The sequence below is a fragment of the Oncorhynchus gorbuscha genome, linkage group LG13, assembly GCF_021184085.1.
Source record: "Oncorhynchus gorbuscha isolate QuinsamMale2020 ecotype Even-year linkage group LG13, OgorEven_v1.0, whole genome shotgun sequence".
In the NCBI taxonomy this organism is placed as follows: domain Eukaryota; kingdom Metazoa; phylum Chordata; class Actinopteri; order Salmoniformes; family Salmonidae; genus Oncorhynchus; species Oncorhynchus gorbuscha.
Window position 1 is genome coordinate 16,694,616 of NC_060185.1, and position 21,357 is coordinate 16,715,972.

At 49.0% G+C, this 21,357-nt stretch overlaps 1 protein-coding gene across 2 annotated transcripts in view; it reads left to right on the plus strand.

The window, feature by feature from the left end:
- Positions 1-21,357, plus strand: part of LOC123992550 (NADPH oxidase 4) — a 93,976-nt gene that overhangs the window by 41,121 nt on the left and 31,498 nt on the right. For both annotated transcript variants that reach the window (XM_046293762.1, XM_046293764.1), the window contains 3 exons: positions 1,726-1,788; positions 2,573-2,633; positions 4,550-4,631. In XM_046293762.1, coding sequence (XP_046149718.1) covers positions 1,726-1,788; positions 2,573-2,633; positions 4,550-4,631 — 206 coding nt within the window. The remainder of the gene's footprint in view (positions 1-1,725; positions 1,789-2,572; positions 2,634-4,549; positions 4,632-21,357) is intronic.

Consider the following 21,357-nt stretch of genomic DNA (forward strand, 5'->3'; position numbering starts at 1 on the left):
TTCTCCCTCTGTCTTTTTTCCCTCTGTCTGTTCTCCCTCTGTCTCTGTTCTCCCTCTGTCTCTGTTCTCCCTCTGTCTTTTCTCCCTCGGTCTTTTCTCCCTCTGTCTTTTCTCCCTCTGTCTTTTCTCCCTCTGTCTGTTCTCCCTCTGTCTCTGTTCTCCCTCTGTCTTTTCTCCCTCTGTCTTTTCTCCCTCTGTCTCTGTTCTCCCTCTGTCTCTGTTCTCCCTCTGTCTCTGTTCTCCCTCTGTCTTTTTTCCCTCTGTCTTTTCTCCCTCTGTCTCTGTTCTCCCTCTGTCTCTGTTCTCCCTCTGTCTTTTTTCCCTCTGTCTGTTCTCCCTCTGTCTCTGTTCTCCCTCTGTCTCTGTTCTCCCTCTGTCTTTTCTCCCTCGGTCTTTTCTCCCTCTGTCTTTTCTCCCTCTGTCTTTTCTCCCTCTGTCTGTTCTCCCTCTGTCTCTGTTCTCCCTCTGTCTTTTCTCCCTCGGTCTTTTCTCCCTCTGTCTTTTCTCCCTCTGTCTGTTCTCCCTCTGTCTTTACTCCCTCTGTCTTTTCTCCCTCTGTCTGTTCTCCCTCTGTCTTTACTCCCTCTGTCTTTTCTCCCTCTGTCTGTTCTCCCTCTGTATGTTCTCCCTCTGTCTTTTCTCCCTCTGTATGTTCTCCCTCTGTCTTTTCTCCCTCTGTCTTTTCTCCCTCTGTCTGTTCTCCCTCTGTCTCTGTTCTCCCTCTGTCTCTGTTCTCCCTCTGTCTTTTCTCCCTCGGTCTTTTCTCCCTCTGTCTTTTCTCCCTCTGTCTGTTCTCCCTCTGTCTGTTCTCCCTCTGTCTTTTCTCCCTCTGTCTGTTCTCCCTCTGTCTGTTCTCCCTCTGTCTGTTCTCCCTCTGTCTTTTCTCCCTCTGTCTTTTCTCCCTCTGTCTTTTCTCCCTCTGTCTGTTCTCCCTCTGTCTCTGTTCTCCCTCTGTCTCTGTTCTCCCTCTGTCTTTTCTCCCTCGGTCTTTTCTCCCTCTGTCTGTTCTCCCTCTGTCTGTTCTCCCTCTGTCTTTTCTCCCTCTGTCTGTTCTCCCTCTGTCTGTTCTCCCTCTGTCTTTTCTCCCTCTGTCTTTTCTCCCTCTGTCTGTTCTCCCTCTGTCTTTTCTCCCTCTGTCTTTTCTCCCTCTGTCTTTTCTCCCTCTGTCTTTTCTCCCTCTGTCTGTTCTCCCTCTGTCTTTTCTCCCTCTGTCTGTTCTCCCTCTGTCTGTTCTCCCTCTGTCTCTGTTCTCCCTCTGTCTCTGTTCTCCCTCTGTCTTTTCTCCCTCGGTCTTTTCTCCCTCTGTCTTTTCTCCCTCTGTCTGTTCTCCCTCTGTCTGTTCTCCCTCTGTCTTTTCTCCCTCTGTCTGTTCTCCCTCTGTCTTTTCTCCCTCTGTCTTTTCTCCCTCTGTCTTTTCTCCCTCTGTCTCTGTTCTCCCTCTGTCTCTGTTCTCCCTCTGTCTCTGTTCTCCCTCTGTCTTTTCTCCCTCTGTCTGTTCTCCCTCTGTCTTTTCTCCCTCTGTCTTTTCTCCCTCTGTCTTTTCTCCCTCTGTCTTTTCTCCCTCTGTCTGTTCTCCCTCTGTCTTTTCTCCCTCTGTCTGTTCTCCCTCTGTCTTTTCTCCCTCTGTCTTTTCTCCCTCTGTCTGTTCTCCCTCTGTCTGTTCTCCCTCTGTCTTTTCTCCCTCTGTCTTTTCCTCTGTCTTTCCCTCTCCTCGTCCTTTCTCAGTACATTGTACTAAACTGTCCCAGTGTGTCATCATTTGAAAACCATCCCTTCACTCTGACTGCGGTAAGTTGGTTCAGTTGGTTTTCTCACAAATCAAACAACAAATGTGCAGATCGAGGTCTTCTGAACAGCTAGAGGCTTCCTCACACACAGTGCAAGATATCAATTCACCATGCTTTCTCTTCATACCTCAAACATGACATAATACTCACATCTAAAGGCACGTGCTACAACCAAACTTTTTATCCCCTGGTATACGAACAGTTCTCTCTCTCTCTCTGAGGCCCCTCGGATCCAGTTCTCTCATTGATGTGGAGGCAGGGGGGGTTAGGGTTAGGGTTAAACTGGTAGATTGACTGCTGACACTTTAAATCCCTCACACATCAGCTACAGTTCTTTATTAATTTGGAAGAATAAGAGACTTTACTTCAGGAATCTAATCCACTCCTTTTTAACACGCACAGACGTGCGCGCGCACATACACACATCATATATACACACACACACACACACACACACACACACACACACACACACACACACACACACACACACACACACACACACACACACACACACACACACACACACACACACACACACACACACACACACACACACACACACACACACACACACACACACACATGCACACACACTCAATGTACATGCACCATTGCTTTCCTGTTGGCAGACAGTGTTACTGCCCTCAGGGGTCTGTCTGCTCTTTGTCAGTGATTCTGCTACAATCCCCCAAAAACACCAGGCTGAGGCACGCTCAGTGCGTGTGTGTGTGTGCTCAGGAGTGTGTATGTGAATGACTCATTGTCTGTGCTCTCCCTTGCAGTGTCCCACGGAGAAGAAAGAAACTTTAGGAATACATCTCAGAGTGGTGGGAGACTGGACTGGTGAATGAACATACACACGCACGCACGCACGCACGCACGCACGCACGCACGCACGCGCACGCACGCACGCACGCACGCACGCACGCACGCACACACACACACACACACACACACACACACACACACACACACACACACACACACACACACACACACACACACACAGTGGATCTCCTGCACATCCTCCCTAAACTCCAGGGACAGCCTGTACCATCTCATAAATGGCTGAGTTTGGGAGGGGGGGTTTGTTTTAACCCCCTTCTCATCTTTGCTTGGGAGAATCCATGTCCGGAGGCTTCTGTAAGCTGATGGCTAACATGGAGAGCAGTATTAGAAGCAGTATTAGTACAGGGTTCTAAGAGCTAACATGGCTCTAGCAGTATTAGTACAGGGTTCTAAGAGCTAACATGGCTTTAGCAGTATTAGTGCAGGGTTCTAAGAGCTAACATGACTCCAGCACTATTAATACAGGGTTCTAAGAGCTAACATGGCTCTAGTATTATTAGTGCAGGGTTCTAAGAGCTAACATGGCTCTAGCAGTATTAGTACAGGGTTCTAAGAGCTAACATGGCTCGAGCAGTATTAGTACAGGGTTCTAAGAGCTAACATGGCTCTAGTATTATTAGTGCAGGGTTCTAAGAGCTAACATGGCTCTAGCAGTATTAGTACAGGGTTCTAAGAGCTAACATGGCTCTAGCAGTATTAGTACAGGGTTCTAAGAGCTAACATGGCTCTAGCAGTATTAGTGCAGGGTTCTAAGAGCTAACATGGCTCTAGTATTATTAGTGCAGAGTTCTAAGAGCTAACATGGCTCTAGCAGTATTAGTACAGGGTTCTAAGAGCTAACATGGCTCGAGCAGTATTAGTACAGGGTTCTAAGAGCTAACATGGCTCAAGCAGTGTTAGTGCAGGGTTCTAAGAGCTAACATGGCTCTAGCAGTATTAGTACAGGGTTCTAAGAGCTAACATGGCGCTAGCAGTATTAGTAGTGCAGGGTTCTAAGAGCTAACATGACTCCAGCAGTATTAATACAGGGTTCTAAGAGCTAACATTGCCCTAGAAGTATTAGTGCAGGGTTCTGAGGGCTAACATAGTTCTATCAGTGGCTCTAACATGACTCTACAGCCAGTCCTACCACAACCCCAAACAAGCTACAGTACAGCCAGTCCTACCACAACCCCAAACAAGCTACAGTACTGCTAGTCCTACCACAACCCCAAACAAGCTACAGTACAGCCAGTCCTACCACAATCCCAAACAAGCTACAGTCAGCTAGTCCTACCACAACCCCATACAAGCTACAGTCAGCTAGTCCTACCACAACCCCATAAAGCTACAGTACAGCCAGTCCTACCACAACCCCAAACAAGCTACAGTACTGCTAGTCCTACCACAACCCCAAACAAGCTACAGTACTGCTAGTCCTACCACAACCCCAAACAAGCTACAGTATAGCCAGTCCTACCACAACCCCATACAACCTACCCCATACAACCTGTCTCTTCTCCCCCTCTCGTCTCATGCCTTGTCGTGTCTGTTCTCCCCCTCTCGTCTCATGCCTTGTCGTGTCTGTTCTCCCCCTCTCGTCTCATGCCTTGTCGTGTCTGTTCTCCCCCTCTCGTCTCATGCCTTGTCGTGTCTGTTCTCCCCCTCTCGTCTCATGCCTTGTCGTGTCTGTTCTCCCCCTCTCGTCTCATGCCTTGTCGTGTCTGTTCTCCCCCTCTCGTCTCATGCCTTGTCGTGTCTGTTCTCCCCCTCTCGTCTCATGCCTTGTCGTGTCTGTTCTCCCCTCTCGTCTCATGCCTTGTCGTGTCTGTTCTCCCCTCTCGTCTCATGCCTTGTCCTGTCTGTCCTCCTTTTTCACTCCTCTCCTCCACCTCCATCTTTTTTCTTTTGTCTCATTCCTCTCTTTTCAGAACGTTTTACAGAGCTATTGCTTCCCGATCCGGGAGCCGAGTCAGAGATCCTACCCATGGTGCAACAGAGGAGATACCCAAAGTAGGTTTGACCCTGTGAGTGTGTGGGCGTGAGTGCCTATATTCCTAGAAATCAAAGGTGAACCTAAAAGGGTTCTTCAGCTGTCCCAATAGGAGAACCCGTTAAGGAAACTTTTTTGGTTCCAGGTAGAATCCTTTTCAGTTCTATGTAGAACCCTGTCCTACATGGAACCCAAAAGGATTCTACCTATAACCAAAAAGGGTTATCCTATGGGGACAGCTGAAGAACCCTTATGGAACCCTTTTCAAAGACATGTGTGTGTGGTAGAAGTTGTATAGTGTGCTAGTAGACCTTGGTAAGTCATTGTGAACTCAGGGGGCGTTAGCTTTGAGAGAGAGAGGTCAGAAATTAAAGGGGAGTGGGGATAGAGGGACTCTATCTAGGAACACACACACACACACGCACGCACGCACGCACGCACGCACGCACGCACGCACGCACGCACGCACGCACGCACGCACGCACACACACACACACACACACACACACACACACACACACACACACACACACACACACACACACACACACACACACACACACACACACACACACACGCCCATGCACACACACACACACACACACACACACACCACTATATCTCTTGTCTTACCTCAGTAATGCAGCTGACATGATTTCCCATGAAGGCTCAGAATCACACAGAGGGGCAGAGTTTATGACCCTCTGACCCCTGCCCTCACACCCTTCCTGATGTATGTTTATGTGTGTCTGTCAATGTGTGTATGTGTCTGTGTGTGTGAGGCTCATATACTTTTTTGGTCTGTGGGCTGTGCTTAATTGGGATCTGCACTTGAGATAGCATCCCTCACCTGACCAAACAACCTGGTCCAGATTGTCATCGTCACAGGTGTGTGTGTGTGTGTGTGCTCTCTAGACTGTTTTCCCTTTCTCATTCTCCTCCTGTTTTTCTTTCTATCTTCTCACTCTTCCTCCCATCTCCTTCCTCTCTCTCACCTCCCATCTCTATTTCTCTCTATCTATCTCTCTGCTGTAGGGTTAGGGGGTGTTTATCAGCTCTGAGAATCCCCCCTCCATTATATTTATTTGTTTAAGGGGTTATCATCCTGATCTCTCCTTCTGTCAGGCTGTGGGACTGTCATGCAGGATGTTGCCTGTTTGTTTATGTTTGCCTGACCTTATAGGAGGTCATCGAGATCCCGAGTGTGTGTGTATACAGTGTGTGTGTATACAGTGTGTGTGTGTCCTAGTTCACGATTCATTCACTGTAAATGAGGTCCTGCGAGTATAGACCACCACAAGGAGGTAGGTGAACATAGAGTATAGATCACCACAAGGATGTAGGTGAATATAGAGTATAGACCACCACAAGGATGTAGGTGAACATAGAGTATAGACCACCACAAGGATGTAGGTGAGCATAGAGTATAGACCACCACAAGGAGGTAGGTGAGCATAGAGTATAGACCACCACAAGGAGGTAGGTGAGCATAGAGTATAGACCACCACAAGGATGTAGGTGAATATAGAGTATAGACCACCACAAGGAGGTAGGTGAGCATAGAGTATAGACCACCACAAGGAGGTAGGTGAGCATAGAGTATTTATTTTTTAATTTTTTATTTTTTCACCTTTATTTAACCAGGTAGGCTAGTTGAGAACAAGTTCTCATTTGCAACTGCGACCTGGCCAAGATAAAGCATAGCAGTGTGAACAGACAACACAGAGTTACAAGTCAATAACACAGTAGAAAAAAATGGGCAGTCTATATACAATGTGTTCAAAAGGCATGAGGAGGTAGGCGAATAATACAATTTTGCAGATTAACACTGGAGTGATAAATGATCAGATGGTCATGTACAGGTAGAGATATTGGTGTGCAAAAGAGCAGAAAAGTAAATAAATAAAAACAGTATAAAAACAGTATGGGAATGAGGTAGGTGAAAAATGGGTGGGCTATTTACCTATAGACTATGTACAGCTGCAGCGATCGGTTAGCTGCTCAGATAGCTGATGTTTGAAGTTGGTGAGGGAGATAAAAGTCTCCAACTTCAGCGATTTTTGCAATTCGTTCCAGTCACAGGCAGCAGAGTACTGGAACGAAAGGCAGCCAAATGAGGTGTTGGCTTTAGGGATGATCAGTGAGATACACCTGCTGGAGCGCGTGCTACAGATGGGTGTTGCCATCGTGACCAGTGAACTGAGATAGGGTGGAGCTTTACCTAGCATGGACTTGTAGATGACCTGGAGCCAGTGGGTCTGGCGACGAATATGTAGTGAGGGCCATCCGACTAGAGCATACAAGTCGCAGTGGTGGGTGGTATAAGGTGCTTTAGTGACAAAACGGATGGCACTGTGATAGACTGCATCCAGTTTGCTGAGTAGAGTGTTGGAAGCCATTTTGTAGATGACATCGCCGAAGTCGAGGATCGGTAGGATAGTCAGTTTTACTAGGGTAAGCTTGGCAGCGTGAGTGAAGGAGGCTTTGTTGCGGAATAGAAAGCCGACTCTTGATTTGATTTTCGGTTGGAGATGTTTGATGTGAGTCTGGAAGGAGAGTTTGCAGTCTAGCCAGACACCTAGGTACTTATAGATGTCCACATATTCAAGGTCGGAACCATCCAGGGTGGTGATGCTAGTCGGGCATGCGGGTGCAGGCAGCGATCAGTTGAAAAGCATGCATTTGGTTTTACTCGCGTTTAAGAGCAGTTGGAGGCCACGGAAGGAGTGCTGTATGGCATTGAAGCTCGTTTGGAGGTTTGATAGCACAGTGTCCAATGACGGGCCGAAAGTATATAGAATGGTGTCGTCTGCCTAGAGGTGGATCAGGGAATCGCCCGCAGCAAGAGCAACATCATTGATATATACAGAGAAAAGATTCGGCCCGAGAATTGAACCCTGTGGCACCCCCATAGAGACTGCCAGAGGATCGGACAGCATGCCCTCCGATTTAACACACTGAACTCTGTCTGCAAAGTAATTGGTGAACCAGGCAAGGCAGTCATCCGAAAAACCGAGGCTGTTGAGTCTGCCGATAAGAATATGGTGATTGACAGAGTCGAAAGCCTTGGTGAGGTCGATGAAGACGGCTGCACAGTACTGTCTTTTATCGATGGCGGTTATGATATCGTTTAGTACCTTGAGTGTGGCTGAGGTGCACCCGTGACCGGCTCGGAAACCAGATTGCACAGCGGAGAAGGTACGGTGGGATTCGAGATGGTCAGTGACCTGTTTGTTGACTTGGCTTTCGAAGACCTTAGATAGGCAGGGCAGGATGGATATAGGTCTATAACAGTTTGGGTCCAGGGTGTCTCCCCTTTGAAGAGGGGGATGACTGCGGCAGCTTTCAATCCTTGGGGATCTCAGACGATATGAAAGAGAGGTTGAACAGGCTGGTAATAGGGGTTGCGACAATGGCGGCAGATAGTTTCAGAAATAGCGGGTCCAGATTGTCAAGCCCAGCTGATTTGTACGGGTCCAGGTTTTGCAGCTCTTTCAGAACATCTGCTATCTGGATTTGGGTAAAGGAGAACCTGGAGAGGCTTGGGTGAGGAACTACGGGGGGGGCGGAGCTGTTGGCCGAGGTTGGAATAGCCAGGCGGAAGGCATGGCCATCCGTTGAGAAGTGCTTATTGAAGTTTTCGATAATCATGGATTTATCGGTGGAGACCGTGTTTCCTAGCCTCAGTGCACTGGGCAGCTGGGAGGAGGTGCTCTTGTTCTCCATGGACTTCACAGTGTCCCAGAACTTTTTGGAGTTGGAGCTACAGGATGCAAACTTCTGCCTGAAGAAGCTGGCCTTAGCTTTCCTGACTGACTGCGTGTATTGGTTCCTGACTTCCCTGAACAGTTGCATATCACGGGGGCTATTCGATGCTATTGCAGTCCGCCACAGGATGTTTTTGTGCTGGTCGAGGGCAGTCAGGTCTGGAGTGAACCAAGGGCTGTATCTGTTCTTGGTTCTGCATTTTTTGAATGGACCATGCTTATCTAAAATGGTGAGGAAGTTACTTTTAAAGAATGACCATGCATCCTCAACTGACGGGATGAGGTCAATATCCTTCCAGGATACCCGGGCCAGGTCGATTAGAAAGGCCTGCTCACAGAAGTGTTTTAGGGAGCGTTTGACAGTGATGAGGGGTGGTCGTTTGACTGCGGCTCCGTGGCGGATACAGGCGATGAGGCAGTGATCGCTGAGATCCTGGTTGAAGACAGCGGAGGTATATTTGGAGGGCCAGTTGGTCAGGATGACGTCTTTGAGGGTGCCCTTGTTTACAGAGTTAGGGTTGTACCTGGTGGGTTCCTTGATGATTTGAGTGAGATTGAGGGCATCTAGCTTAGATTGTAGGACTGCCGGGGTGTTAAGCATATCCCAGTTTAGGTCACCTAACAGAACAAACTCTGAAGCTAGATGGGGGGGCGATCAATTCACAAATGATGTCCAGGGCACAGCTGGGAGCTGAGGGGGGTCGGTAGCAGGCGGCAACAGTGAGAGACTTGTTTCTGGAGAGAGTAATTTTCAAAATTAGTAGTTCAAACTGTTTGGGTATGGACCTGGAAAGTATGACATTACTTTGCAGGCTATCTCTGCAGTAGACTGCGACTACGCCCCCTTTGGCAGTTCTATCTTGACGGAAGATGTTATAGTTGGGTATGGAAATCTCTGAATTTTTGGTGGCCTTCCTGAGCCAGGATTCAGACACGGCAAGGACATCAGGGTTAGCAGAGTGTGCTAAAGCAGTGAGTAAAACAAACTTAGGGAGGAGGCTTCTGATGTTGACATGCATAAAACCAAGACTTTTTCGATCACAGAAGGCAACAAATGAGGGTACCTGGGGACATGCAGGGCCTGGGTTTACCTCCACATCACCCGCAGAACAGAGAAGGAGTAGTATGAGGGTGCGGCTAAAGGCTATCAAAACTGGTCGCCTAGAGCGTTGGGGGCAGAGGATAAGAGGAGCAGGTTTCTGGGCATGGTGGAATATATTCAGGGCATAATGCGCAGACAGGGGTATGGTGGGGTGCGGGTACAGCGGAGGTAAGCCCAGGCACTGGGAGATGATGAGAGAGGTTGTATCTCTGGACATGCTGGTTGTAATGGGTGAGGTCACCGCATGTGTGGGGGGTGGGACAAAGGAGGTAACAGGGGTATGCAGAGTGGATCTAGGGGCTCCATTGTGAACTAAAACAATGATAACTAACCTGAACAACAGTATACAAGGCATATTGACATTTGAGAGAGACATACAGCGAGGCATACAGTAATCACAGGTGTTGAATTGGGAAAGCTAGCTAAAAACAGTAGGCGAGGCTAATCAGCTAGCACAACAAACAGCAGGTAAAATGGCGTTGACTAGGCAACTGGGCCGACAAATAAACAAACAAGCAGAATGGGGTACCGTGATTAATGGACAGTCCAGCGTGCGTCAGCTATGTAGCCAAGAGATCAGTGTCCAGGGGGCAGCGGTGGATGGGCAGGGAAGTTGGGCTGGCGAGTGTTATCCAGGTTTAAAAAAAACTAACAATGACTAAAGAGCTTGTAGCTAGTTAGCTGGTTAGCGTCTGGAGGTTCTTGAGTGTGTCATAAGAATAAAATAAAAATTAAAAGTAACAGCGATTCCGTATCACAGTGGGTGAGGCAGGTTTCCAGAAGGTATAAATGGGTTCAGAGTGTTTGGGATGCGGTGATTCAGATGGTTAGCAGGCCTGTGCTAACAAGCTAACAGTTCGTAGGCTCGGGCTAGACAAGCTAGCCGTTAGCAGGCCGAATTAGCAAGCAGGGAGATAGCGAGGGCTAGAGAGTTAACCTTTGGGGGACGTCGCGATGGGGGGAGTCTGTTTATTCCTCTTCATGCGGTGACATCGACAGACCGGTCGTGGGCCCGGGTAATTGTAGCCCAGGATTATGCTACAGGTGCTCTAGTACGCTAGGAGTATAGACCACCACAAGGAGGTAGCTGAGCATAGAGTATAGACCACCACAAGGAGGTAGGTGAGCATAGAGTATAGACCACCACAAGGATTTACAGTTGAAGTCAGAAGTTTACATACACTTAGGTTGTAGGTTAAGTCGGTTAGGACATCTACTTTGTGCATGACACAAGTAATTTTTCCAACTATTGTTTACAGACAGATTTTTCACCGATAATTCACTGTATCACAATTCCAGTGGGTCAGAAGTTTACATACACTAAGTTGACTGTGCCTTTAAACATCTTGGAAAATGTCAGAAAATGATGTCATGGCTTTAGAAACTTCTGAAAGGCTAATTGACATAATTTGAGTCAATTGGAGGTGTACCTGTGGATGAATTTCAAGGCCTACCTTCAATCTCAGTGCCTCTTTTCTTGACTTTGTAGAGCCCCACAAGGAGGGGGGAGTTTGTTCCTGCTCTCAAGCGATGAAGGAGGAGGAAGTGTGTTCCTGCTCTCTAGAGATGAAGGAGGAGGAAGTGTGTTCCTGCTCTCTAGAGATGAAGGAGGAGGAAGTGTGTTCTTGCTCTCTAGAGATGAAGGAGGAGGAAGTGTGTTCCTGCTCTCTAGAGATGAAGGAGGGGGAAGTGTGTTCCTGCTCTCTAGAGATAAAGGGGGAGGAAGTGTGTTCCTGCTCTCTAGAGATGAAGGAGGGGGAAGTGTGTTCCTGCTCTCTAGAGATGAAGGAGGAGGAAGTGTGTTCCTGCTCTCAAGCGATGAAGGAGGGGGAAGTGTGTTCCTGCTCTCTTGAGATGGAGGAGGAAGTGTGTTCCTGCTCTCAAGCGATGAAGGATGAGGAAGTGTGTTCCTGCTCTCTAGAGATGAAGGTGGGGGAATTGTGTTCCTGCTCTCTAGAGATGAAGGAGGGGGAAGTGTGTTCCTGCTCTCTAGAGATGAAGGAGGAGGAAGTGTGTTCCTGCTCTCTAGAGATGGAGGGGGAAGTGTGTTCCTGCTCTCTAGAGTGAAGGAGGAGGAAGTGTGTTCCTGCTCTCTAGAGATGAAGGAGGGGGAATTGTGTTCCTGCTCTCTAGAGATGAAGGAGGGGGAAGTGTGTTCCTGCTCTCGAGAGATGAAGGAGGGGGAAGTGTGTTCCTGCTCTCTAGAGTGAAGGAGGAGGACGTGTGTTCCTGCTCTCTAGAGATGAAAGAGGAGGAAGTGTGTTCCTGCTCTCTAGAGATGAAGGAGGGGAAGTGTGTTCCTGCTCTCTAGAGTGAAGGAGGGGGAAGTGTGTTCCTGCTCTCTAGAGTGAAGGAGGGGGAATTGTGTTCCTGCTCTCTAGAGTGAAGGAGGGGAAAGTGTGTTCCTGCTCGCTAGAGATGGAGAAGGAAGTGTGTTCCTGCTCTCTAGAGATGGAGGGGGAAGTGTGTTCCTGCTCTCTAGAGTGAAGCAGGGGGAAGTGTGTTCCTGCTCTATAGAGATGAAGGAGAAGGAAGTGTGTTCCTGCTCTCTAGAGATAGAGGGGGAAGTGTGTTCCTGCTCTCTAGAGATGAAGGAGGGGGAAGTGTGTTCCTGCTCTATAGAGATGAAGGAGGAGGAAGTGTGTTCCTGCTCTCTAGAGATGAAGGAGGGGGAAGTGTGTTCCTGCTCTCTAGAGATGAAGGAGGGGGAAGTATGTTCCTGCTCTCTAGAGATGAAGGAGGGGGAAGTATGTTCCTGCTCTCTAGAGATGAAGGAGGGGGAATTGTGTTCCTGCTCTCTAGAGATGAAGGAGAAGGAAGTGTGTTCCTGCTCTTTAGAGATGGAGGGGGAAGTGTGTTCCTGCTCTTTAGAGATGAAGGAGGGGGAAGTGTGTTCCTGCTCTATAGAGATGAAGGAGGAGGAAGTGTGTTCCTGCTCTCTAGAGATGAAGGAGGGGAAAGTGTGTTCCTGCTCTATAGAGATGAAGAAGAAGCAAGTGTGTTCCTGCTCTCTAGAGATGAAGGGGGGAAGTGTGTTCCTGCTCTCTAGAGATGGAGGGGGAAGTTTGTTCCTGCTCTCTAGAGATGGGGGGAAATGTGTTCCTGCTCTCTAGAGATGGAGGGTGAAGTTTGTTCCTGCTCTCTAGAGATGAAGGAGGAGGAAGTGTGTTCCTGCTCTCTAGAGATGAAGAAGGGAGAAGTGTGTCCCTGCTCTATAGAGATGAAGGAGGGGGAATTGTGTTCCTGCTCTCTAGACATGAAGGAGGGGGAAGTGTGTTCCTGCTCTCTAGAGATGAAGGAGGGGGAAGTGTGTTCCTGCTCTCTAGAGAGGGATGGGGAAGTGTGCTCCTGCTCGTTGGAGATGGAGGGAGAAGTGTGTTCTTGCTCTCTAGAGATGAAGAAGGGAGAAGTGTGTTCCTGCTCTCTAGAGATGAAGGAGGGAAGTGTGTTCCTGCTCTCTAGAGATGGAGGGGGAAGTTTGTTCCTGCTCTCTAGAGATGGGGGAAATGTGTTCCTGCTCTCTAGAGATGGAGGGGGAAGTTTGTTCCTGCTCTCTAGAGATGTAGGAGGAGGAAGTGTGTTCCTGCTCTCTAGAGATGGAGGGGAAAGTGTGTTCCTGCTCTCTAGAGATGAAGGAGGAAGTGTGTTCCTGCTCTATATAGATGAAGGAGGAGGAAGTGTGTTCCTGTTCTATAGAGATGAAGGAGGGGGAATTGTGTTCCTGCTCTCTAGAGATGGAGGGGGAAGTGTGTTCCTGCTCTTTAGAGATGGAGGGAGAAGTGTGTTCCTGCTCTCTAGAGATGAAGAAGGGAGAAGTGTGTTCCTGCTCTTTAGAGATGGAGGGGGAAGTGTGTTCCTGCTCTCTAGAGAGGGAGGGGGAAGTGTGTTCCTGCTCTTTGGAAATGGAGGGAGAAGTGTGTTCTTGCTCTCTAGAGATGAAGAAGGGAGAAGTGTGTTCCTGCTCTATAGAGATGAAGGAGGGGGAATTGTGTTCCTGCTCTCTAGAGATGAAGGAGGGGGAAGTGTGTTCCTGCTCTCTAGAGATGAAGGAGGGGGAAGTGTGTTCCTGCTCTCTAGAGTGAAGGAGGAGGAAGTGTGTTCCTGCTCTCTAGAGATGAAGGAGAAGGAAGTGTGTTCCTGCTCTATAGAGATGAAGGAGAAGGAAGTGTGTTCCTGCTCTCTAGAGATGAAGGAGGGGAGAAGTGTGTTCCTGCTCTATAGAGATGAAGGAGAAGGAAGTGTGTTCTTGCTATCTTGAGATGAAGGAGGAGGAAGTGTGTTCCTGCTCTCTAGAGATGAAGGAGAAGGAAGTGTGTTCCTGCTCTCTAGAGATGGAGGGGGAAGTGTGTTCCTGCTCTCTAGAGATGAAGGACGGGGAAGTGTGTTCCTGCTCTATAGAGATGAAGGAGGAGGAAGTGTGTTCCTGCTCTCTAGAGATGAAGGAGGGGAAAGTGTGTTCCTGCTCTATAGAGATGAAGAAGAAGGAAGTGTGTTCCTGCTCTCTAGAGATGAAGGAGAGAAGTTTGTTCCTGCTCTCTAGAGATGGGGGAAATGTGTTCCTGCTCTCTAGAGATGGAGGGGGAAGTTTGTTCCTGCTCTCTAGAGATGAAGGATGAGGAAGTGTGTTCCTGCTCTCTAGAGATGAAGAAGGGAGAAGTGTGTCCCTGCTCTATAGAGATGAAGGAGGGGAAATTGTGTTCCTGCTCTCTAGACATGAAGGAGGGGGAAGTGTGTTCCTGCTCTCTAGAGATGAAGGAGGGGGAAGTGTGTTCCTGCTCTCTAGAGAGGGATGGGGAAGTGTGCTCCTGCTCGTTGGAGATGGAGGGAGAAGTGTGTTCTTGCTCTCTAGAGATGAAGAAGGGAAGTGTGTTCCTGCTCTCTAGAGTGAAGGAGGGGGAAGTGTGTTCCTGCTCTCTAGAGATGAAGGAGGGGGAAGTGTGTTCCTGGTCTCTAGAGATGAAGGAGGGGGAAGTGTGTTCCTGCTCTCTAGAGTGAAGGAGGAGGAAGTGTGTTCCTGCTCTCTAGAGATGAAGGAGAAGGAAGTGTGTTCCTGCTCTCTAGAGATGAAGGAGGGGAGAAGTGTGTTCCTGCTCTATAGAGATGAAGGAGAAGGAAGTGTGTTCTTGCTATCTTGAGATGAAGGAGGAGGAAGTGTGTTCCTGCTCTCTAGAGATGAAGGAGAAGGAAGTGTGTTCCTGCTCTCTAGAGATGGAGGGGGAAGTGTGTTCCTGTTCTCTAGAGATGAAGGACGGGGAAGTGTGTTCCTGCTCTATAGAGATGAAGGAGGAGGAAGTGTTTTCCTGCTCTCTAGAGATGAAGGAGGGGAAGTGTGTTCCTGCTCTCTAGAGATGAAGGAGGGGGAAGTATGTTCCTGCTCTCTAGAGATGAAGGAGGGGGAAGTGTGTTCCTGCTCTCTAGAGATGAAGGAGTGGGGAAGTGTGTTCCTGCTCTATAGAGATGAAGGATGAGGAAGTGTGTTCCTGCTCTCTAGAGATGAAGGAGGGGAAAGTGTGTTCCTGCTCTATAGAGATGAAGAAGAAGGAAGTGTGTTCCTGCTCTCTAGAGATGAAGGAGAGAAGTTTGTTCCTGCTCTCTAGAGATGGGGGAAATGTGTTCCTGCTCTCTAGAGATGGAGGGGGAAGTTTGTTCCTGCTCTCTAGAGATGAAGGATGAGGAAGTGTGTTCCTGCTCTCTAGAGATGAAGAAGGGAGAAGTGTGTCCCTGCTCTATAGAGATGAAGGAGGGGGAATTGTGTTCCTGCTCTCTAGACATGAAGGAGGGGGAAGTGTGTTCCTGCTCTCTAGAGATGAAGGAGGGGGAAGTGTGTTCCTGCTCTCTAGAGAGGGATGGGGAAGTGTGCTCCTGCTCGTTGGAGATGGAGGGAGAAGTGTGTTCTTGCTCTCTAGAGATGAAGAAGGGAAGTGTGTTCCTGCTCTCTAGAGTGAAGGAGGGGGAAGTGTGTTCCTGCTCTATAGAGATGAAGGAGAAGGAAGTGTGTTCCTGCTCTCTAGACATGGAGGGGGAAGTGTGTTCCTGCTCTCTAGAGATGAAGGAGGGGGAAGTGTGTTCCTGTTCTATAGAGATGAAGGAGGAGGAAGCGTGTTCCTGCTCTCTAGAGATGAAGGAGGGGGAAGTGTGTTCCTGCTCTCTAGAGATGAAGGAGGGGGAAGTATGTTCCTGCTCTCTAGAGATGAAGGAGGGGGAAGTGTGTTCCTGCTCTATAGAGATGAAGGAGGGGGAATTGTGTTCCTGCTCTCTAGAGATGGAGGAGGAAGTGTGTTCCTGCTCTCTAGAGATGAAGGAGGGGGAAGTGTGTTCCTGCTCTCTAGAGAGGGAGGGAAGTGTGCTCCTGCTCTTTGGAGATGGAGGGAGAAGTGTGTTCTTGCTCTCTAGAGATGAAGGAGGGGGAAGTGTGTTCCTGCTCTCTAGAGAGGGAGGGGGAAGTGTGCTCCTGCTCTTTGGAGATGGAGGGAGAAGTGTGTTCTTGCTCTCTAGAGATGAAGGAGGGGAAAGTGTGTTCCTGCTCTATAGAGATGAAGAAGAAGGAAGCGTGTTCCTGCTCTCTAGAGATGAAGGAGGGGGAAGTGTGTTCCTGCTCTATAGAGATGAACGAGGAGGAAGCGTGTTCCTGCTCTCTAGAGATGAAGGAGGGGGAAGTGTGTTCCTGCTCTCTAGAGATGAAGGAGGGGGAAGTGTGTTCCTGCTCTCTAGAGATGAAGGAGGGGGAAGTATGTTCCTGCTCTCTAGAGATGAAGGAGGGGGAAGTGTGTTCCTGCTCTATAGAGATGAAGGAGGGGGAATTGTGTTCCTGCTCTCTAGAGATGGAGGAGGAAGTGTGTTCCTGCTCTCTAGAGATGAAGGAGGGGGAAGTGTGTTCCTGCTCTCTAGAGATGAAGGAGGGGGAAGTGTGTTCCTGCTCTCTAGAGAGGGAGGGGGAAGTGTGCTCCTGCTCTTTGGAGATGGAGGGAGAAGTGTGTTCTTGCTCTCTAGAGATGAAGGAGGGGAAAGTGTGTTCCTGCTCTATAGAGATGAAGAAGAAGGAAGTGTGTTCCTGCTCTCTAGAGATGAAGGAGAGAAGTGTGTTCCTGCTCTCTAGAGATGGAGGGGGAAGTTTGTTCCTGCTCTCTAGAGATGGGGGAAATGTGTTCCTGCTCTCTAGAGATGGAGGGGGAAGTTTGTTCCTGCTCTCTAGAGATGAAGGATGAGGAAGTGTGTTCCTGCTCTCTAGAGATGAAGAAGGGAGAAGTATGTTCCTGCTCTCTAGAGATGAAGGAGGGGGAAGTGTGTTCCTGCTCTATAGAGATGAAGGAGGGGGAATTGTGTTCCTGCTCTCTAGAGATGGAGGAGGAAGTGTGTTCCTGCTCTCTAGAGATGAAGGAGGGGGAAGTGTGTTCCTGCTCTCTAGAGAGGGAGGGAAGTGTGCTCCTGCTCTTTGGAGATGGAGGGAGAAGTGTGTTCTTGCTCTCTAGAGATGAAGGAGGGGGAAGTGTGTTCCTGCTCTCTAGAGAGGGAGGGGGAAGTGTGCTCCTGCTCTTTGGAGATGGAGGGAGAAGTGTGTTCTTGCTCTCTAGAGATGAAGGAGGGGAAAGTGTGTTCCTGCTCTATAGAGATGAAGAAGAAGGAAGTGTGTTCCTGCTCTCTAGAGATGAAGGAGGGGGAAGTGTGTTCCTGCTCTATAGAGATGAAGGAGGAGGAAGCGTGTTCCTGCTCTCTAGAGATGAAGGAGGGGGAAGTGTGTTCCTGCTCTCTAGAGATGAAGGAGGGGGAAGTGTGTTCCTGCTCTCTAGAGATGAAGGAGGGGGAAGTATGTTCCTGCTCTCTAGAGATGAAGGAGGGGGAAGTGTGTTCCTGCTCTATAGAGATGAAGGAGGGGGAATTGTGTTCCTGCTCTCTAGAGATGGAGGAGGAAGTGTGTTCCTGCTCTCTAGAGATGAAGGAGGGGGAAGTGTGTTCCTGCTCTCTAGAGATGAAGGAGGGGGAAGTGTGTTCCTGCTCTCTAGAGAGGGAGGGGGAAGTGTGCTCCTGCTCTTTGGAGATGGAGGGAGAAGTGTGTTCTTGCTCTCTAGAGATGAAGGAGGGGAAAGTGTGTTCCTGCTCTATAGAGATGAAGAAGAAGGAAGTGTGTTCCTGCTCTCTAGAGATGAAGGAGAGAAGTGTGTTCCTGCTCTCTAGAGATGGAGGGGGAAGTTTGTTCCTGCTCTCTAGAGATGGGGGAAATGTGTTCCTGCTCTCTAGAGATGGAGGGGGAAGTTTGTTCCTGCTCTCTAGAGATGAAGGATGAGGAAGTGTGTTCCTGCTCTCTAGAGATGAAGAAGGGAGAAGTGTGTCCCTGCTCTATAGAGATGGAGGGGGAATTGTGTTCCTGCTCTCTAGACATGAAGGAGGGGAAGTGTGTTCCTGCTCTCTAGAGATGAAGGAGGGGGAAGTGTGTTCCTGCTCTCTAGAGAGGGATGGGGAAGTGTGCTCCTGCTCGTTGGAGATGGAGGGAGAAGTGTGTTCTTGCTCTCTAGAGATGAAGAAGGGAGAAGTGTGTTCCTGCTCTCTAGAGATGAAGGAGGGGAGAAGTGTGTTCCTGCTCTATAGAGATGAAGGAGAAGGAAGTGTGTTCTTGCTATCTTGAGATGAAGGAAGAGGAAGTGTGTTCCTGCTCTCTAGAGATGAAGGAGGGGAGAAGTGTGTTCCTGCTCTATAGAGATGAAGGAGAAGGAAGTGTGTTCTTGCTATCTTGAGATGAAGGAGGAGGAAGTGTGTTCCTGCTCTCTAGAGATGAAGGAGAAGGAAGTGTGTTCCTGTTCTCTAGAGATGGAGGAGGAAGTGTGTTCCTGCTCTATAGAGATGAAGGAGGGGGAAGTGTGTTCAAGCTCTCTCGAGATGAAGGAGGGGGAAGTGTGTTCCTGCTCTCTAGAGATGAAGGAGAAGGAAGTGTGTTCCTGCTCTCTAGAGATAAAGGAGAAGGAAGTGTGTTCCTGCTCTATAGAGATGAAGGATGAGGAAGTGTGTTCCTGCTCTATAGAGATGAAGGAGGGGGAATTGTGTTCCTGCTCTCTAGAGATGGAGGAGGAAGTGTGTTCCTGCTCTCTAGAGATGAAGGAGGGGGAAGTGTGTTCCTGCTCTCTAGAGATGAAGGAGGGGGAAGTGTGTTCCTGCTCTCTAGAGAGGGAGGGGGAAGTGTGCTCCTGCTCTTTGGAGATGGAGGGAGAAGTGTGTTCTTGCTCTCTAGAGATGAAGGAGGGGAAAGTGTGTTCCTGCTCTATAGAGATGAAGAAGAAGGAAGTGTGTTCCTGCTCTCTAGAGATGAAGGAGAGAAGTGTGTTCCTGCTCTCTAGAGATGGAGGGGGAAGTTTGTTCCTGCTCTCTAGAGATGGGGGAAATGTGTTCCTGCTCTCTAGAGATGGAGGGGGAAGTTTGTTCCTGCTCTCTAGAGATGAAGGATGAGGAAGTGTGTTCCTGCTCTCTAGAGATGAAGAAGGGAGAAGTATGTTCCTGCTCTCTAGAGATGAAGGAGGGGGAAGTGTGTTCCTGCTCTATAGAGATGAAGGAGGGGGAATTGTGTTCCTGCTCTCTAGAGATGGAGGAGGAAGTGTGTTCCTGCTCTCTAGAGATGAAGGAGGGGGAAGTGTGTTCCTGCTCTCTAGAGAGGGAGGGAAGTGTGCTCCTGCTCTTTGGAGATGGAGGGAGAAGTGTGTTCTTGCTCTCTAGAGATGAAGGAGGGGGAAGTGTGTTCCTGCTCTCTAGAGAGGGAGGGGGAAGTGTGCTCCTGCTCTTTGGAGATGGAGGGAGAAGTGTGTTCTTGCTCTCTAGAGATGAAGGAGGGGAAAGTGTGTTCCTGCTCTATAGAGATGAAGAAGAAGGAAGTGTGTTCCTGCTCTCTAGAGATGAAGGAGGGGGAAGTGTGTTCCTGCTCTATAGAGATGAAGGAGGAGGAAGCGTGTTCCTGCTCTCTAGAGATGAAGGAGGGGGAAGTGTGTTCCTGCTCTCTAGAGATGAAGGAGGGGGAAGTGTGTTCCTGCTCTCTAGAGATGAAGGAGGGGGAAGTATGTTCCTGCTCTCTAGAGATGAAGGAGGGGGAAGTGTGTTCCTGCTCTATAGAGATGAAGGAGGGGGAATTGTGTTCCTGCTCTCTAGAGATGGAGGAGGAAGTGTGTTCCTGCTCTCTAGAGATGAAGGAGGGGGAAGTGTGTTCCTGCTCTCTAGAGATGAAGGAGGGGGAAGTGTGTTCCTGCTCTCTAGAGAGGGAGGGGGAAGTGTGCTCCTGCTCTTTGGAGATGGAGGGAGAAGTGTGTTCTTGCTCTCTAGAGATGAAGGAGGGGAAAGTGTGTTCCTGCTCTATAGAGATGAAGAAGAAGGAAGTGTGTTCCTGCTCTCTAGAGATGAAGGAGAGAAGTGTGTTCCTGCTCTCTAGAGATGGAGGGGAAGTTTGTTCCTGCTCTCTAGAGATGGGGGAAATGTGTTCCTGCTCTCTAGAGATGGAGGGGGAAGTTTGTTCCTGCTCTCTAGAGATGAAGGATGAGGAAGTGTGTTCCTGCTCTCTAGAGATGAAGAAGGGAGAAGTGTGTCCCTGCTCTATAGAGATGGAGGGGGAATTGTGTTCCTGCTCTCTAGACATGAAGGAGGGGGAAGTGTGTTCCTGCTCTCTAGAGATGAAGGAGGGGGAAGTGTGTTCCTGCTCTCTAGAGAGGGATGGGGAAGTGTGCTCCTGCTCGTTGGAGATGGAGGGAGAAGTGTGTTCTTGCTCTCTAGAGATGAAGAAGGGAGAAGTGTGTTCCTGCTCTCTAGAGATGAAGGAGGGGAGAAGTGTGTTCCTGCTCTATAGAGATGAAGGAGAAGGAAGTGTGTTCTTGCTATCTTGAGATGAAGGAAGAGGAAGTGTGTTCCTGCTCTCTAGAGATGAAGGAGGGGAGAAGTGTGTTCCTGCTCTATAGAGATGAAGGAGAAGGAAGTGTGTTCTTGCTATCTTGAGATGAAGGAGGAGGAAGTGTGTTCCTGCTCTCTAGAGATGAAGGAGAAGGAAGTGTGTTCCTGTTCTCTAGAGATGGAGGAGGAAGTGTGTTCCTGCTCTATAGAGATGAAGGAGGGGAAGTGTGTTCAAGCTCTCTCGAGATGAAGGAGGGGGAAGTGTGTTCCTGCTCTCTAGAGATGAAGGAGAAGGAAGTGTGTTCCTGCTCTCTAGAGATAAAGGAGAAGGAAGTGTGTTCCTGCTCTATAGAGATGAAGGATGAGGAAGTGTGTTCCTGCTCTATAGAGATGAAGGAGAAGGAAGTGTGTTCCTGCTCTCTAGAGATGGAGGGGGAAGTGTGTTCCTGCTCTTTAGAGATGGAGGGGGAAGTGTGTTCCTGCTCTCTAGAGATGAAGAAGGGAGAAGTGTGTTCCTGCTCTTTAGAGAAGGAGGGGGAAGTGTGTTCCTGCTCTCTAGAGAGGGAGTGGGAAGTGTGTTCCTGCTCTTTGGAGATGGAGGGAGAAGTGTGTTCCTGCTCTATAGAGATGAAGAATAAGGAAGTGTGTTCCTGCTCTCTAGAGATGAAGGAGAGAAGTGTGTTCCTGCTCTCTAGAGATGGAGGGGGAAGTTTGTTCCTGCTCTCTAGAGATGGGGGAAATGTGTTCCTGCTCTCTAGAGATGGAGGGGGAAGTTTGTTCCTGCTCTCTAGAGATGAAGGATGAGGAAGTGTGTTCCTGCTCTCTAGAGATGAAGAAGGGAGAAGTGTGTCCCTGCTCTATAGAGATGAAGGAGGGGGAATTGTGTTCCTGCTCTCTAGACATGAAGGAGGGGGAAGTGTGTTCCTGCTCTCTAGAGATGAAGGAGAGGGGGAAGTGTGTTCCTGCTCTCTAGAGAGGGATGGGGAAGTGTGCTCCTGCTCGTTGGAGATGGAGGGAGAAGTG